Genomic DNA, 19,699 nt, shown 5'->3' with positions numbered 1-19,699 from the left:
GTGTGTGTGTGTGTGTGTGTGTGTGTGTGTGTATTTGAATTTCCCGGGTGAACCTCGCTGGTAGCATCTGGGCTGAACAACACAGTCCCCTCCAGCCAGATGTCTACCAGTTGCTCACATTCACAACCGTTAAGGCGCTGTGTCTGCAAGAGGTAAGACCAAGGTGTGTGTAACAGTTTTGACTCAGCAGTCCGTACATTTCTCAGAGCTGTTTCCAAATACCTGGTGAAAGGAACAGAAGGAAGAAAGAAGGGAACAAGCGCCTGCTGTCAGGGAGCAGAGCAGGCTGAGACCTTCATCCACGTGATACCCACGTTCAGGGTAGGTCTCGGCTCTCAGTCAAACCTCTCTGGAAACGCCCGCATGCACATGCTCAGAGTTGTTTGTCCTAGGGTCTTCTAAATTCAGTTAAGCTGACGGTGAAGATTAAACATCCCAAGGTCTAAGAAAAGACTGGGACTGGAGCCATAGTTCGACCTCTTCTTTTTGCGCATGCCCCCTTAAAAGGTCCCGCCGCTGGTAATGACCCTGGATACATCTCCGTCCTTGGGGTTTAACTCTCCACTGTTTAATCACCGTTTTTGCTGTTTTGCAGCTTGTCGCATTTTCATTGTGGGTGGCACCTTACACTGAAATACACTTTGGGTTGTTGTGAGGGAGGGGCGGTTGTCAAAGATAACCCGCAAGCTTCTGATGGGGCGGGAATCTGGCTTGGTTGAAGCAAGGGGGGAGCTGGCACACGTGCTCCTCATTCTTCTGCCCCTGGTTTCTCCTCTAGTCACGTGTCTCGCCTTGGCTTGGTTTTGAAAAAAAAACTTGGGAGTCTTTGCAGTGATTGTGAATTCACAGCAGGGAGGTCACATTTCTACTCTCCGGCGGGCATTGGTGCTTCTGGGTTCCCGTTGCTGGGTAGTGTGCACTGTTGCTTCTGGGTTCCTGTCTTTCTCTGGTCCTAGAGGTTCTGGGTTCCTGTCTCTCTCTGGTCCTGGTGGTTCTGGGTTCCCTGTTGTTCTCCGGTCTTCTTCCCTTGACGTCTGGAAGGCCAGGCTCCCCTCAGCAGTGGGGGAATTTTCCACTGTAAAGGCTGGTTGTCACTCTTTCTAGAAGCCTGATTGACCTGAGCGTTTCTGTCGCTGGCCACAGCTTTTCCACAGGCACACGGTCAGCTTTTCCCCTCATCTTTAAGATGTTGAAGGTGCTTTGACAACACAGTGAATTTCTTTTCTTCTATTTCACCTTCTTTAGCATGGTCCCTCTTTTTAGAATTGAACTGTGGTACCTAAAACATAAGCTTGCAGCTATTATTATGACTATTATTATTATTAAATAGTGGTGGCTTCATGTTAAAAGGCTAAGCTATTTGATATAGAGGAAATCAGGGTCCCCTTTGAAGGCTCTTAGTCTTATAAATAACATAATTTTAAATGGAATTCATGGAAGCACAAGGACAATTTTATTAGAGTTTACAAAAAAAACCAACCAAACAAACCCAGAGCAGGTAATCTGTAAACTTCAGTTGCTGCCCAGAGAAGCAGGATGGAGAAAGGAAAAGTCCACGTGGTTTAAGGTGGCATGGGAGATAGAATCTCGGAGGGCAGGCAGTCACAAGGCAGGGAAGATGGTTTTGGTGTAGGGAACCTTGGAGTGGGCTCAAGACCCTCAGGACCAAGTTCTCAGCACAAAGGAGATTTATGGATGGAGGGAAGGGAAGAAGCAACAAAAACAGAAGAAAGAGAACCAAGAATATGAGAAGGGAACAAGGGAGAGAGGAAAAGGTGACAAGGGAGAAAGGGAATGGGGGACAAAGGAGAGGAGCAATGAGGGATAAGGGAGAGGGGGAATGGGGGACAAGGGAGAGGGAGAATGGGGGACAAGGGAGAGGAGCAATGAGGGATAAGGGAGAGGGAAAGAATGTTTGTTTGAGGCAGAGGGGGCTAGATAAAGGACTGTCTCAATAGAGAGGAGACAGAATGGCCCATAGGCAAATGGCAGTTTAAACAGGTAAAAGGGGGACCCTAGGTTAGGATGAGATGTTTAATTTTAATTGGACATGTTAATTAGGTGAGCCAAAGGGAGCTTTTGATTTCTGAACATCAATACTTTGATACCTAGACCTTGTTAGTCAGCCTCAGGAGGAGGAAGTGACCAAATAAGGGAACAGACCTTGGTGGCTAGCTTTAGGAATGCAATCTAATGGATTTTTTTAGCAAGGCAGAGAGAATGGGGGAGAAGGGCAGGCCTGCCAGAGACACGTTTTACCATACTAAGACTGGCTAGAGTCCCTTCGTTTAGCCAGAAGTGTTGAGGGGAAATTTGAAAATAGGAAAAATCATCTCAGAAAAGAGTCAGAAGGAAGGAAGTCACACTTGCCTATGACTTAAAGCGGGCGGACTTATGACTCTTATTTGGCTGTGGCCCCATAAGCTTTGGCACGGGGGGGGGGGGGGGGGGTTCTGAGATGGAGAGTGGTTGTCATGTTAAAAGATTAATTATTCCACCTATGTCTTTAGCAGTGCTTAGCTGAGCTGACCTTCCTAGGGCTGATCCCTTAACAAAGTGATTGACCTTTTCCAACTGGAATGCTATGCCCAGGCCAAAGACTTCTCTTGGCCAGAAGTTTTATCTACGCTAATAGAAACATCACTTACGTATGTGAAGTCTGGGTAAGGGTGCCCAGTCTACACTGGTAGTAGAGACCAGAAGGTGGATTTGTCCTCACCAGTAAAGGTAGGTCAGGTTTCCTAACCACAGCAGGGTATAACCACCCTGCAACAAAGGCCTGGCGAGTTCAAACTTGTTTCACTGAAACACACATTGCCAGGGAGGCCTTTGGCTGGGTCTTGCTACAGCTGGTGGACAAGCCCCTGGACCTGTGAGTTTATCTTGCTAAGAGACAGAATATGTTTGCTACCCGTTTCAGAAAGACAGTGGAAGTCATACACCCACCAAGGGGCCCGTGTGAGCCCCGATCCAGAACCAGAACGCTATTCTTAGCAGCTTGCAGGAATTTTTTCACGTCAGTACAAACAAAAGTGACAGAAACACACAGCAATAAACTGGTCATCTGAACACAAGGGATATGGACTTTTATTTATATTAAGCACATGATACAATCTGAAGCAAAAGGTGTGGTTATAGTATAGGAGGAGTTATTTAAGACATGGATTTAAGAGTGCATGGCTCCAAACTATTTGCGTAATTTGATTTTCAGGAATAAGCTTTAATATCCAGCAAATACGCAGTACTTTAGCAAAGATGCAAAACAATGAGACCCTGTCAGTGTCTGAAGCATTCCCACCGGAAACAGGGAAGGCTGCAAATAATTCCATGACCCAGATGTGCCTCTCAGTGGTAGATAAATACGTACTTGCTAACATAGTGGAAGTCACCTTGGAGGGGAGGACGTCCTTGATACAATTTATAAAACACAGTCTTTGTCCAGGATAAAGCTTTGTTTTATACATAAATGGGCCAAAACCAAAACAAAAAAAATGAAAAAAAAAAAAAAAAGCAAAAAGACAAACCAATGGAACCTTGTTGGAAGCTTAAAGTCCCATCACAGGAGAAGACCGCTGAGCACTGTGTGTGGTAATGTGAGCTACCGTTCAGAATTTATGTTTTATTCTAATCTAAGGCCAACTTTCTACAATGTCATTTTTATTATCTCTCTCCTCTCTCTCTCTTTTTCTCTCTCTCTCTCTCTCTCTCTCTCTCTCTCTCTCACACACACACACACACACAATACTAACAGTGTGGAGGAGTGTCCAAGCCCTGGAAAATATAAATGCATGTAGTACTTGACTTGGGTTGCTGAAGCACTCAAGCAGTCAGAGAGGGCACTGTCTGGCTAATAGCAGAAGAGCGCTGGGTGTTTAACAATTATAATTAATTTAATTATAATTCTAAACACCTCAGTGCTGTTGACATTCATGACTGCCGATCTTGTGACCAAGTATTCAGTTAGTCTAATGAATTTTATATATGTGGGTTTTTGACTTTTATTCTTAATGAAATTTATCTTGAGACGATAAAATTGAGGTATACATGGCTGTCCTATCATTCGGTCTGGTCCTTTTCTTGTGGCAGAAAGGCTTTCCCCCCCACTCTAAGCCTATAATATCTTGCACAGGAAGGTGGCAACATGCCTGCGGCGTAGCATCAGGATGGGTTAGAATGCTCACTACCCACTGAATGCTAAAAGTTTCACGAGGAAATGGAGGGTGCTGCTAGAGACATAGGAAAGAAACCCTACAGAAAAATCTAGGCCATTTTGTTAAAGAAAGAGGGCGGGAAAGAAAAAGGGGAGGCGGTGGCAGGAGAGGGTACGCCAGCACGGGGTAGTTTCCTGTTGGTGCTTAACAAAGAGTAACACTGAGAAAACACGCAAAAAGCCGGGCGGAGGTGGCTCACGCCTTTAATCCCAGCAGGCAGGCGGATCTCTGAGTTCGAGGCCAGCCTGGTCTACAAGAGCTAGTTCCAGGACAGGCTCTAGAAACTACAGGAAAACCCTGTCTCGGAAAAAGAGAGAGAGAGAGAGAGAGAGAGAGAGAGAGAGAGAGAGAGAGAGAGAGAGAGAGAGAGAGAGAGAGAGAGAGAGAAAACACGCAAAAGAAAAGAAATTGAACGCTCTCCTATGACAGGAGAAACTGAGAAAACACAGCTCTTCGGCAACCAAAGGAACCATTTTAGCGTGTTTTATTTTATCCGCTTGGGTTAGGGCATCAGATCTCCTCCCCCCTCTGACTTCTCTGTGGTCTTTCTGGTGGAAAAAGGAAGGAAAACAGGTTCTACTTTTAATTTTTGATTAAGGTGGAAGCAGTCACTCAACCCTGTGAACCTTCCTTTCCCTCACAGTGGTGTGGCTGTGAGCTGATGCCTCTGTCCTGAAATGTCTGCCATTCAATCCTAAAGAAACATTTTAAGGAAATCTATTAGCCTTTGAGTGACTATCTGAAACCCCCACAATAAGTTTTTACAAATGAAAATCACCCATGTTATTTCGATGAGAACAATGCATTTAACAATTCTCTCTGCCTGGAACTGAGATTTTTATGTGTGTGTGTGTGTGTGTGTGTGTGTGTGTGTGTGTGTGTGTGTGTGTGCATGTGTCTGCAAGCATTGTAATAGCAGTAGTTTTTTTCTTCCTAATTACACACAGCTGAGCACCACTAGGCATTCGGGACCCATTCATTTGTAGTAAGCCTGTGAAAACTTGTATTCTTTGTCTTGTGGATGCTTTCACAGCTTGAAAGAGGAAAGGCTGCAAGAAGATGGTCACCTGGTTTGCTTTCAAGGTCATTTCCAATTTGTAAAGCATTTGCATGATTATAAATATTCTCTCTCTTTTTATCAAAGAACTGGACGTTTCCTCAACATCAAACAAATTTTCTAAACGAACTCTCCAAACTCTTAAACGCCATGATTCTGCATTCAATTTTGAGATCGCCACTTTGTTTCTCCTCCTGGAAACAATTTGACCCCCAGCACTGGTGTGTGGAAAAGGGGCTCTCTGTAATCTTTTCACACATGATTTGCTTTGGTTTTTGAGAAAGGATCTCTCTGTGTTACTCTGGCTTGACCTGGACCTCACTATGGAGATCCACCTGCCTCTGCCTCCCAGGGGTGGCATTAAAGCCATGCACCACTGCATGAAGCCGTTTTTACATTATTATTATTATTTAATTTTTATTTTTGATGTGGTCTCTCTATATAATCCTGGCTATCCTGGAACTCATTAAGTTGAGGCTGGCCTCAAAGTCATTAAGATCCACCTGCCTCTGCCTCCTGGGTGCTGAGATTAAAGGTGTGAGCCACCACACCTGTCTTTACACATGTTTATATATTGACTTTGTGATTGTTACCCCGAGGAAGAACTCACAGTAAGGTGGCTTGAAGGGACTGTTTTGCTGCACATAGGTGTTCTCTTGATTTTGAGTGGACATGGAGTGTTTACAAATGTCAGGCTGTGTCTTGACTCACAGGGCTATTACCTCTAAGGTTAAAAAAGTGGAACCTAATGCTGATATTCTAAGAGGTTTTCAATGGGGGTCACAGACATACACACCTCTGTGTTCTTGCTTAGAAGAGATTCGCTAATCTTGACCCATTCCTCCAAGGACAGAGCCGTATTTTATTACCAGCTGCCCAAAGACAAGGTGAGGAGCCTGGTGTCCAGCCATTGCTCAGAATGGATGACCAATCTTAGAAGAGAGGGCAGTGTTGCCGTAGGCCTCTGGTCCTCCCTACATGAGTGACTGAGGCAGGAAGACTGAAAGTTCAGGCCAGCCTGAGCTAAAGAGCAAATTCCCAGCCAGTCAGGGCAACTTTTTCGGCTGCCTCAAAGCAAAACGTTCAGAAAGGGTTGAGGGCTGTAGGTCAGAGATAGGGTGCCCCCTAGTCCGTGTAAATCATCGTACAATCCCCAGTACAGATTGTATATATTATATTGTGTATATCTCCCTGCGGAGACATCTCTCCAACCATATTACTCACATATTTTAACGTTTTCTTGTCTGTATGCTTAGAAGAACCACTCATGGTAACATTTATTTTTGTTTTTAGTGTGTAATATCAACCAGATGTTGGTCTGTCCCAGGAGGTTTGGAGGAAATCAAGAACTATAATTGCTGACTTCCTATTCTCTATGAAAAGTTATTTCATGTATTTGTTCTCAAAATATCAGAATATTTTTAAAACATTGGAAACAGGACTTTATTTAGAAAAAAATTTTTCCTATTGAAAAGTCTTTTAAAACAATTACTGCATTTTAAGCACCATGTTTAGTAAATAGATATTTTTAAAATCATGAAAAAATACAAATAAGACAGGGAAGGGATGGGGAGGAAGAAAGAATACTTATCTATCCTATTGGGAATTGTATTTAATATACCATCTAATTTATAGACAATAGCTTCAGTAGAACAATGTACAGCTGACTGAAATTTGGCATAGGAGCTGCCTGGCAAAAACACATGTTATAATGATGTGGCACAGATTACTCTATGCACTTCCTGACCTGAAGATCACAGGGTAGTCAGGCTCGGAAGCTCTCAACTGCTAGTGACAGCCAGCCAACTGAGACAGTTGCTTGAGCAGTCTTCAGAAGCTGGGCCCAAAGCTAAGTGTAGTCAAAATTCCTATGCTGTTGGCATCACATGAATTCCCAGATTACAAGGTAGCCAAGCATGGAGCTGAGCACCTGCCAGAAGTAAAACAAAGCCAGGTTGGTAACAAACCACGTGATCTGACCCCTGGTGCGGCCAGTTCGTTGTGTTCCCCTGAGTCCTCTGGGTGGGGGGAGCCTCTGAACTTGTAAAGCTCCTCAGTAGAAGTACACTAGAGTCTACCTCATCCCTTGGAAGAGACTGACTGGGAAGGGGCAACGTAGCCCCCCTTTCTCAATTGATGGCTACTCACATGCACCCACAGACATACAGGAGTGACAGAGATGAAGTTTGCCTTCCATGTATCTCCATGCTACCAGGGCGCCCAGCTTGGCCAGGGTGTGGCTGAAGGGCAAATCACTCCATGCAGCACTGGAGGGTTAGGGTTATAAGAGGAAGGCACTTCATCTCTGTATGACATAAATTCACCAGGTTTTAGGGGAGTGACCCTTACTCAGCTGAAATGCCCCTCTTCTAAGAAGAATTTATGACGTAGGGTAGATACCCATTCCTGAAGCCTTTTCACAGTGACAAAGCCCAGATAGAGTCCCGGAGGGGGATCTCATAGCACTGGCTCCCTGAACTGAAGAGGCCAGACAGGTGTGTTCTCCTCTTGGATCAACAGAGTATGATTGACAGTACTGGCCACCTCCCAGACAATTTCCGGAGTGACATGCATAGAGATTCCAATTATGTAGAGGATATAAACCTAATACAACTGTCTATAGCTGATCCACGTGCCAGATGTTGCCATGTGGACATTACCCTGTGGGCTAACGTCACTTGCCATCCCTGCTCTCGACAGCGTACCTAAGAGGCATTCTGGCTGTACACAGCGTGGAAATCAGTATGACTTTCTCCCTTCACCATTGGTAAAGATGTTTCTTGTGATTTATGGGTTCAGTACTGCAAACATCTAGGCTCAGTTCTTAAGAACCTTGTCCTGTGGTGAGCCTAACTCTATGGCATCTCTTTGCCATCAAGTCTACAGTTCTCCAACTCCCCATTCTATGGCTGGGCACCAGTGAGGCTGATTAGCAAGAACATGGGCGCTACTATATATCAAACGTATCAGTCTCTTAAAACTCGCTTCCAGAATGAACATACTCTTTGGTTTAACTTAACGTTAAATAAGCAAATAAAGACAAATGAGGTCGGAGGAGAATGAGAAGCAGTTCAGAGCCAAGTGAGGCATTTTCCTTCTCTCTATTCATTCCTATGTTTTCCCAGCAGTAAGAGGTGATTTGTGGGTTGAGCTAGACCTGGTCACTTCATGCCGTCTTCACAGACTGGAAAACTTGTCAAACAGTGTGTTCGTCACCCTTCCGGACTACCAAGGAAAACCTTTCAGTTATACAGTGAACAATGTGACAAATGCGCCTTCAGAGCTCACACTAATGTGATAACAGAGTAATGGCCAGCTTCTCTTAGACGTTGCAGAGTCCTTTAGCACCGTTGAGCATTGTTGAGAAGGTTCACTTCCTCTGATGCCTACAATAAGAAGCACCTCCCCTGACAGCCGTCCAGGGCTCTAAGCATCCTGGATGCCTTCTGGGGGCAGGAGGGCAGGAAAGATGTGGCCTGAATTTGTCCTATGATGCATGTGGAGTTTAAATCAAAACCTTTTAATGCAGTCAGGGTCTCTGAGCACCTTTGTCGCAGAAGTCCCCAATTCTCTGCTGCTGGTCCCAGACAGTTGGGGATCTCACAGTCTTTTCTGAGGAGTAGAAAGAGAACGCTATCACACCTCCGAGCTGTCGCTGTAGTGGTTCCGTGGGGGCACCATGGGCTCACTGCTTCCAGAGCTCCGTGGAGCATCCTTGCCCTTGCTGCTCTTGTTCCTGCACACGACGGCTGCAAACACAGCCAGGCAGACAGTGAGCAGTCCTACCGCAATGCCTCCCAAGACAGTGATAAGGCTGACCTCAGAACCGGGACTGTTGAGCTCCCAGGGCAGGACTCCATCAGGAGGAGTTCTTCCACGGGGGACCTGCCTCTTGTCACGGCGGTCCAGGGAGATGTGCTGGAGGTTTGTTCCCCGATTGTTCTCAGCCCCTATTTCCTGAGCCAGCGAGGGTGTGCTCCTGATGGCCCTCTTCTTCCAGCTCTTGGTAGGTGCCTGGGGCTGTCCCTGATGCAGCACAGAGTGGTACTGGTACTCCAAGCTCCTCTTGCCAATTCCTCGATGGCTGCTGTCCTTGGACTTGACGGTGTAGATTGTGTGTATGTACCATTCTCGGCCCAAAGCAACCTAGAAAACACAACCCTACGCATTAGGAAACTCAGTTCTGTGCTATATCATTGCCTTATGGCCCCCGAGCATCCTGTACCCCTCTTAGGTGACCATGGACTGTATTTACAGTCACAGTAAACACTATGATCTCTCAGTCTATCTTGTTAATTAAAAAAAAAAAACAGGTGAATGAGGACACACACAGTTTGGTGTTTTGTCTGCCTCTTTCACCTACTTAGTGCTAGAGTCAGAACCACAGCGCGAGACTCAGCCCCATCTGCTGTGACTTCTTTGCCTGCAAAACTATGGGGGTTGGGAAACCAGGGTTTTCTTAGTTTCTTTTGTGGGACAGAGCCTCAATGTTTAGCCCTAGGGAGCCTAGAAGTGTTCACTCTGTAGACCAGGCTGGCCTGGAACTCATGGAGATGCGCCAGCCACTGCCTTCTGTATGTTGGGATAAAAGGTGTGAGCCACCATGCCCTGCTGGCAAATCAGTTTTTAAGCTTTTATTTTTTTAAAGTACCTGGAAAAGGAAGGTTTTTAGAATAATTCTTTGGGGCATTCAAGATTTAGGGAAGTGAGCTGCTTTGAGACTTCAAAATGAAAATGGTAGAATACTAGTTTGAGAAGATTCAGATGAAGAAACAGGCTTTCTCACAGTCCTTCCTTGGAGATGGCTCGGTTGGTGAAGTGAACTCCAGAACCTAAGTAAAAAAAGCTGGGCATGGTGGCCCACACCTGGGCATGGTGGCTCATACCTGAGGAGTTACCTGGGCATGGTGGCCCATACCTAGGCATTGATGGGCCACACCTGGGCACGGTGGCCCACACCTGGGCATGGTTCTCCACATCTGTAGTCCCCGTAATAGGAAGAGGGAAAGTACTGGACCCTTGGGTCTTGCTTGCCAGCCAGTCTGGCCTTCTTGGCGAGCTCTGGGACAGTGAAAGATTTGACTCAAAAATAAGGTGGACAGTTCCTGAGAAAAGAGGCCAGAGTGTTCTCTGACCTCGACATTCATGTGTATGCACGTGCACATACCCCGTATTGTGGGCATATGTACTCTCCCTTCCTCCCTCTAGCACCCACACCCCCCACACCCCCACACGTACACACCCCACCCCCACTATGTGTGTGCCCAGGCACGCATGTGTATGTTTTTCCTGAGGCTGAGAAAAAATAACACATCTCCCCTGTGTGTATAAAGTCCTGTTTGTGTAACTCCCCTGGAACTCTCCTGAAGAACACCCTTGCCCATGACACAGGCCCATTTATTCTAGGTGTTGCACCCATGTCTGTCTGGCATCGTTGTAACTACCTGCATCTCTCTATTCATTCCATCTTTGGGTCAGGATTTTCAGTCTTGGTCTATGAAATCTCCAAGAGTGAAGACTTTTATTTCCTGTTCATGATGGCTTTTCTGAGCCTATCAATTTATATAAGCCCTTACTCTAATAAGATGGATCATTAAAAACACAGGACTAAGAAAAGTAAACTGCCCAACTGTCAGACATGTATGATAAGTTGAGTAAGAATCTTCATTACACGTTCCTTTGAAAAAAAGATTTGTTTTTATTTTATGTGGATGGGTATTTGCCTGCATGTATGTTTATGTACCACATGCATGAGGAGGACGGAAGAAGGATTTGGATTCTCTGGAGCTGGATATGTGTGTGTGTGTGTACACACACATATATACATACATGTATACATATATATATACATATATATGTGTATGTATGTATATGCACAAACATATAGTTGTGAACTGATGTAAGAGAGCTGGGAACGGGACCCAGGTCCTCTGCAAGAGCGGCCAGTGCTCTTAACCATAGACACTAATAAGATAATAATAGGCAGAACTTAAGCATTTCCATTCTTCCCATTCACTATATGCACAGCTTCTCTTATTTTCATTTCTCTATGTGATGCCTGAGACAGAGTGTACTTACCAGGTACATAGCTACCATAAGTAGGTCCAGACACACCTACCTGAAAGAGTGGTGTCGAGTCCACCCTAAAGCCATCTGATCCAGGCTGATTTACTAGGAGGACGGCTTCAGGGTCATCCACTGCCAGTTTGGCATTAAACAAGACGTCTCCAAAACTGGTAGCCTGAGTCTCGGGCTGAGCCTTATCCTGGAAGCAAGAAGGAAGATGGTTATTTCTGTAGCCAGTGCCAAGTTTGCAAGGATGGAACGTTCTCCAGCAACATTGGGCAAGAACAAACCACCACAAAATGTCACTATGTAATTTAAATGAAATGATGATATTGCTTCAAATATAAGCTAAGCTGAGAAGCCTCATCGTTGACACTTGATACAGTCCGCCGGGTCAAAGCACTTACCACAATTTTAAATCTGTGCAAGAGCGAAGGAGAGTCAGCCAGGCAGCCGTATTCTGAATTCTCCGGGCTGTACTTGGGCACGTAGCCGTCATCCCCTGTGCACAGGAACACCTTCTCAATGCTACAGTAAAAGGAGTCACCGAGGTTCTGGACAGGATCCACCATGACACGGCCATAAATCATGTCCCCTGGAACAGAGATGGAAATGCAGTTCTGTCAATGAGGTGACACGGCAAACCACGAATGACAACAGCCACAAAGATTCTCTCCTTCTCCCCCATAACCTGTCACTGAACATGGACGCTGTCTCAGTGTGAGCCTCTGGATCTGGTCTACTCCCCTGGGACTCAGATTAGAGCACCCTGTAGACTGAGCACAGAGAAGCAAGGCCCATGGAGGTCCTGATTCTCACCCGCTGTGTGGCCGTAATCTAAAGGGCTGATCTATAACACGATGGTATAGCACCCCCTTGTGGTTGAAGTCCAGTTTACATGAGGTAATTAGTTGTGAAATGTTGACTAATACAACACAAACTAACACTAAGAAAGAACACATCAACAAAAGCCCTAGTCCAGTTCATTAGCTTCTGAAGGTGGGTTTAACAAAGCCCCTGACATTGCACCCTACATCCCATCCATGAGTTCACTACGTATTTTGCTAGGAATTGAGCATATAGCCTTGAACAAGGGAGGCACAGACTTCACCTATGAGGTATTACTCACACAGCCCAGAGATTTCAACTTAGGAAAATTCAAAAAGAATTTTGAAAAACCAATGAACAACAACAACAACCAACAACAACAACAAAATAACCCAAAAGTGACTTAGGAAATGGAGATAGATGTTATATTTCCTGGAATGTAAAAACCATTCAGCATCATATGCCAAATTTTAGTTATTCTTTGCATAAGTCAAAGTGAGTAAGACTCATCTATCATGTCAAAGAGGCTATAGGCTTCTCCCTGGAAATGTTAATAAATCAAAGTACCACAGACACAGGAAAGGCAGTAAATCACAGAAACACAGGACACAACATCACAGACACACAGGACACAGAACATCACAGAAACACAGGACACAACATCACAGACACACAGGACACAACATCACAGACACGCAGGACACAGAACATCACAGACACACAGGACACAACATCACAGACACACAGGACACAATATCACAGACACGCAGGACACAGAACATCACAGACACACAGGACACAACATCACAGACACACAGGACACAGAACATCACAGACACACAGGACACAACATCACAGACACACAGGATACAACATCACAGACACACAGGACACAACATCACAGACACACAGGACACAACATCACAGACACGCAGGACACAGAACATCACAGACACACAGGACACAACATCACAGACACACAGGACACAGAACATCACAGACACACAGGACACAACATCACAGACACACAGGACACAACATCACAGACACACAGGACACAACATCACAGACACACAGGACACAGAACATGACAGACACACAGGACACAACATCACAGACACACAGGACAACAGAACCATCATCTCATCTGGTAGGTATTACCTTCTGCAAAAGCAACGTCACTCTCTTGTCCAAATCCCATGGATCCATCGGACAACCAGAGGCTCTTCTTAGACAGCAAATACATGTGCGTGTTCAGGCTAAACTCGGCTGCCACTGGGTCGCTCACCTACGCCAAAGGGGAAACCTTTTATTATTGGTGGCCCTGATGTGTCCAGGCATGCACCACCCTGCTCATAGGCACACGATCATCGCACACTGCCAAGCAGAACCTGTCCTTGAAATGTAGTTATCCATCCAAAGTAGCTTAAGGAGCAACCATTCTGATTTTGCTATTGAGAAACAAAACTGGTGACGTGAAACCATTTCTTCTTTTAGAGTGAGAGTAAGTGGTGTCACTTGCTCTTGTATCTACAGGTTGATCAGGGCATATATGTAAAGTGTCTGTAAGTATCATGGTCAGCAGGAGGCTAGCAGTATAAGTTCCTGAACCAAGACTGGTATTTGACTTTTACCAATACCTAAGGTCAGTTATGTATTAAGAGGTGGACTCCCATAGTCCTTGAAGACTGAGAACACATTGAAGTGTAGAATTCTGTGGGAAATTGTCACGGCTCCAAGACAGCACATTGCAGGAGAGACATAAGATCGGATAACATCTAAATAACTCCCTTCTCTCTCAGTATTGAGAATTAAGTCACCCACTTTTGAAGACACATGTACTGATTAAAGAAAATCATGACTTTGAACAAAGTGGATTCTGTTCTGATAGCTCTGTGACACGCACCTGTTGGAATCGGATGTCAAGGTCAAAGATGACAGGTTCTCGCGGGTTGCAGGTGACAGGCAGCCGGTACTCCAGGTTGGGTGGGGTGGTGCAGGGCACCAATTTTACTGTGTATGTGCCTGAGTAGTCACGAACCTTTGAAGAGGAGAGAAGGCATTTTCTGTTTGAAATACGTAGTGTCATCAGAAGGCAGCAGAGAAAGGTCTTGGAGACACTTACTGCGAAGTCTGACACAAAACTCCATTGCTGGACTGGCTGGTTATAGGTTGGCTCACTCCTGATGAGGCGGAGGGAAAAGGTGAGCCCTGGGTGGTCAGCAGACACGATCACCGAGCTGCTAAAGGAAGCTGAAAAAATACCAGAAGTCACAGAGTTTTGGAGGTTAAATTGAAAGAGTCCACAACTGTGTAGTTTTCGAAGTACCATATCGCCTCGGATTTAATTTGTTCTTACAAGTCTTTAAGGTTGGTATGTTTATCTGCATTGCAAAATGGAAAAAACAAAACAACAACAGTAATAAAAAAACCTTGCGCAGAGAGTGACTATGGGGACACTCCAAAGATCCCAGATAGGCCGTGTGACTTTGGACTCCTCATTTGCTGTATTTCTGATCTATATAATTTGGCCAAAAGGTAGAGACTCAGGGCTTCTCCAGGGAGTCTGTGCAGCAACCCGGGCTGAGCGAATGCTGGGATAGCATACCAAAGCCAGGTGCAGAACTTTCCATTAGCAAAGTCATCTTATGAATGAACTGTAATTTTAATTAGATTGCCTGCAACCGGGGCTAATCACAGAGCCAGTCCATTAGGAAGTAGGCACTTAGAAGCGCCCCCCAAAGTCCAAGACACCCTCGCTCTCCAGAACTCATCACGGCAATGAGGCCATATGATCCCTTTTGGTTCCCCATTTCTTACAGCTTAATCTGCTTAACACATTGCAACGGGCTCTCTTTTCTTCTTGATCATTCAGCTGTTCTCTCCTTCCTTAGTTAGAGCTCATGCCCGTGAAGCTCATGACTGTGAAGCTAGTCAGTGGACAGCTGCCACTTCCAACCTGACAGAAGCGGTACTGCAGTAACACGGGAAACTATCTGGGCAACGTGCAACGTGGGAAGTCAAAGAGAAAAAAAAAAAAAAAAACAAACCATTTCTAATCACGGAGCTTTTGTAAAACGAACAGATATGAGCTTATTGACATACTGACATATTTTATCAATATTCAAAGCACAGCCAGTCACTGCTGAGCCAGTCTCTATCAATTGCAGCTCACACGTCTGAAACTTGAATATGAAAGCAAAATACTTTTTCTGCCTCCACTCAAAGGTTCCTCATAGACTTAGAAAAAAAACTGAACAGAGAAGCGCTGGCAAAATGAATCGACGGAAATGAGGTATCATAGTAACATAGCACAGAGAACGACAGTTATGAAAGTTTTCATAGCGATAGTTTTCCAATATAAGACATAGATGAACGATGACCGAGCATGAAGGTTGTAACTACGCATAGTGAACTCATATGAAATGAAGAGCTTCAAAGCCAGCCAGCAAGCATACTGAGACCTGTGCGGACAGGAAGCTGTACACGTGCTTGTGTGAGAGGGGGCAGCTCCCTGACAGCAGGACTTACCAGGATGTGACAGCACAAACAAGCCATGGAACTGAGCCTCCGTCTTGAAGTTCACAGCCAGGCGTCCGTCCTCAGCGATACGCATGCTGGTCGGGTAGAGAGAGCCTACAGAATGCACACGAGGGTGAAAATACAGGTGGCCGGAGACCCTGATGTACAGATTCCTTTCTGGCACGTGTGGTCTAATGTAGTCTTTTGTAGTAGTATATTATTTATATTTCAATAAATAACTCTTGCCTGAAGACCAGAGGCAAAGAAAGCTAAAGCCACTAGAGGTCAGGCAATGGTGACACACACCTTTAATCCCAGGATTTGGGGGACAGAGTCAGATGGATCTCTGTGAGTTCAAGGCTACCCTGGGTTACACAAGATCAATGCAGAAACAAATCCAGGTGATGGTGGTGGCCTACACCTTTAATCCCAGTAGTAGAGATTTATACACCCTTAATCCTAGCACTAGAGGGAATATAAAACGAGAGGAGCGAGAGCATGAGACTCTTCTTAATCTCAGGGTCATGGGTTCAAGCCCCACATTGGGCACGAAATGTGTCATGATTACCTCTCGTCTTCAGGCAAGATTGATTTATCAAAATACAAGGAATATACCACTACATTCTTTAAACTTTCTATGAGCAGATATTATCAGATGAATTCTAGATGATGATGATGATGATAATGATAATAATAATAATAAATGGTACAAGTTTCTTTCTTTTATAAGGATAAATGGGGGCAAAATAAATGAATATAAGTCATGTCATAAAATACACAAATGCCTATGATATTTTTTTTTTTTTTACAGTTCTAGTTTACAAAAAAACCAATCTGTAATTCAAGAGAAATGACAAACAAATGGCCTTGTTGAAACTGTAGATTGTGACCGGTGTGTGAAAACTGGTTTGGGCTTCCAGGACAACAGCAAAATTTATGGGCTTAGAGAAAACTCTGGTGATTCTCCACCAGCACCCTTGCCAGATGAACAAGCTAACAAAAATCAACTAGATTCCAAATACGCCTCCAACACTGAAGAGTTACAGGTAGCAGAGAGAATTTGAGGCCAGCCTGGGCTACCCAGTGAATTCCAGCCCAGGCTGGTAAGATCCTCCTAACCCCAAAACCTCCACCTAAAAGAGAGAGCTGGGGAGGTACTAACTTTAAAGGCATCTTCTAAAATGAGATGTAGAGTTAAAACCTTTGATGTGATCTGAATTGATTATCTAAGTGGTCACCGCAATTTCCTCATAGTGCTAAGGGAATTTTAATCTGTCCCATATGCCATTAACAAAAAAGTTCACAAACTCTGTTTATAAGTTAGTCTGACACTGGTGGGTTTGGCTTGCTTTTTGCATATTAGTATTTGTTTTTGAGACCCAGTCTTATTAAGTGGTTCAGTTTGTCCTAAGCCACAGCAATCCTCCTGCTTCATCCTCTGAAGTGCTGGGAGCACAGGTGTGAGCCACATGCCCTGGTGAGACTGGACTTTACATTTTCCACATGGGTACCGGCAGATCTGCAGGTGCTAAAGGGCCTACAGTCAGGAGCTCTCCATGCCTGCGTGGTAGGACATTTGCCTAAGGTATCACAGGGTGACAAAGTTCAAACCAGAAAGCGATAGAAGCTTTGTGCACCCTTCATAGGAAATTACCCCCGTTCCAAGTTTAAGCAATGTGCTTGAGATGGCACAGATCACAGTTAATTAATTGTAGTGTCAGAACTAGAATCCAGGACAGGTTTTATCATTGGACTGTAAATTGATCCTCTCATTTTGGAAGCAAGCAACTGTACTCCTGATTTTACACCCAATTTTCAACTCGGATCTCTCTATCTGGTAAAAGCCAGGAAGCTATATGGATTCTTTATGTAAAATATAAAAATTAGTCGCTTAAAGTAGACATAGTGGGATATGCCTGAAATAAAGAAATTAAATTTTGTTAGCACACATAATGCAAAGTTTGAGGCACTGATATGATTTTGTTAAACAAGAGTTTTCCATGCATGACATTAAAGTCATATTATTAATGAATATAGAAATAAAATATATTAAAAGGTGTTCCCATTATTTTTACCTGTGAGAAAAAACAAAATTATCTTCCTGGATCATTACCATAGGTAAGAAAATTGCTTTAGGAGTCACACCAACACACCTTGGAGTTCAGCTTCCGGCGGGCTGCCGATCCCATGGTTCCACAAGATGGCAGTGTCGTACACAAACGTGAGGCGGAGCTCGGACTTCAAGTCGAAATGCTGCCAGCCTCCCACCCCGACAGGGGAATGGAACACGTAGGAGACATACAGAGGAACTCGAAGGGTCACATAGGACTGCACTAGGTTCAGGACCTAAAACAATGAAATCACTCCCATCAGTGTTAAGCAAACCAGCCCAATTTGGCAGAAGCCATCTCTTTTCCCTTCGCTGAAGATTTTGTGCCATCAATGAAGAACATAAAGGACAGCCTTTCCCAGCGCTGTTTTCCTGACTTCACATATATTGTTACCACTATCACGAGCAGCAGGGATATGCACTAGCATTCCTTAAAATAAACACTGTTTTAAGCAGCATATAACAGCAGCTTTGTCAAGGTACGGGTCTCATACCACGTAATTTACCATTTAAGTGCATAATTCAATAGTCTTTTGATGTATCCAGAAGCCATGCAACCACCACAATCAACTTTAGGAATCTAGTGCCCGGGGAAGCCACCCTCTGCACGGTCTGGGTGACTGCTAATCCACACCCTGTATTTGCCTCTTCTGATCATGTAGAAATGAATATTGTCAGCTGCCCTTATTCCAATTCATTTCTGCCTTTTACTAAGGGATAACAGGCTGGTATATGGGTATATCCCATTCTATTGACCCCCATTGAGAAATGGTGTGTGTTTAGAACTACTATGCAAAGATGTGTCTATGAACTATTTTTAATCATATAGAGGAAGTTAGGAAGAACATAAAGATGTAAAAACAAACATATTTAACAACAACATGGTTCAGTTAGGATATTTCAAAAACAATTTAAATAAGCTGTCTTTGAATTTATATTTTCTTTCTTCTGGTATTCAACAGTGGGATAGAAGAGGTCCAGAGGACAAATTAACACCTGTCAAGTATCTTCTACATTTCAGACAACCTGTTGGTTACTGATGAAAGCTATTTAATATTTTAATTCTAATTCTCACAACTATAAGTATGCAAGGTGGTTTGATGGATGGATGGATGGATGGATGGATAGATGGATGGATGGATAGATGGGTGGGTGGATGGATGGGTGGATGGATGGATGGATGGATGGGTGGGTGGATGGATAGATGTGTGGATGAATGGATGGATGGATAGATGATGGATGGATGGATGGATGGACAGATGGGTGGGTGGGAGGATGAATGGATGGGTGGATGGATGGATGGATGGGTGGATGGATGATGACTAAAAGCAAAGAGGTAGAAAAATGAAGACTCAGAGAAATTAGGCAAGTTCACCAAAATTTTTGAAAACTTATTTTCATTTCATATATATGAGTGTTTTGCCTGCATGTATGTATGTGTACCACATGGTACAGGCCTGGTGCTCACAGATGTCAGAAGAAAGCATGAAATACCCTGGAACTTGAGCTATAGACAGTTGTGAGCCACCATGTGGGTGTGGTGAGCTAAAGCCTGCAGGTGCAGCCAGTGCTCTTAACCACCGGGCCACCTCTCCTCCTCTCCATCCCTCCCCCCTCCATCAGAAGTCTCTGAACCTCCTGAGTGGCCTATGGAATGGACCTAGATTCTAGCCCGTGTTCATCTCTCCCACGCTTTAGTATACGCCATACAATGCAGAGCAGCCCTGAGACCACCTAACAGAAATTACTGGACCAGGGCAGCGATCACATTGCCTCTCCGTGCAGGAAGGAATCATCAGCTGACTCTTCTTGGACGTTCCAATCAGGTTGTTGGAGCTGGTGTCCCCCAAAGAGTTGACATAGGGACTAGACATACAGTCATGAGAATGGCACTATGATAAGTCA

General features: G+C 44.6%; 1 protein-coding gene across 1 annotated transcript in view; it reads right to left on the bottom strand.

Moving 5' to 3' along the window:
* Positions 1-5,744: 5,744 nt before the first annotated feature.
* The window catches only part of Frem2 (FRAS1 related extracellular matrix 2), a 130,813-nt gene continuing 116,858 nt past the window's right edge, over positions 5,745-19,699 (bottom strand). Inside the window, exons 17-24 of the mRNA XM_038348099.1 lie at positions 17,838-18,030; positions 15,694-15,798; positions 14,288-14,415; positions 14,069-14,203; positions 13,324-13,450; positions 11,742-11,929; positions 11,387-11,533; positions 5,745-9,414 (exon numbers count right to left, since the gene is read on the bottom strand). Coding sequence (XP_038204027.1) covers positions 8,905-9,414; positions 11,387-11,533; positions 11,742-11,929; positions 13,324-13,450; positions 14,069-14,203; positions 14,288-14,415; positions 15,694-15,798; positions 17,838-18,030 — 1,533 coding nt within the window. The 3' untranslated portion in view covers positions 5,745-8,904. The remainder of the gene's footprint in view (positions 9,415-11,386; positions 11,534-11,741; positions 11,930-13,323; positions 13,451-14,068; positions 14,204-14,287; positions 14,416-15,693; positions 15,799-17,837; positions 18,031-19,699) is intronic.

The sequence above is a fragment of the Arvicola amphibius genome, chromosome 11 (genome assembly GCF_903992535.2).
Source record: "Arvicola amphibius chromosome 11, mArvAmp1.2, whole genome shotgun sequence".
NCBI classification, from domain to species: domain Eukaryota; kingdom Metazoa; phylum Chordata; class Mammalia; order Rodentia; family Cricetidae; genus Arvicola; species Arvicola amphibius.
Note: the sequence above shows the minus strand (reverse complement) of the source record. Positions and strands in the feature narration are given on the sequence as shown.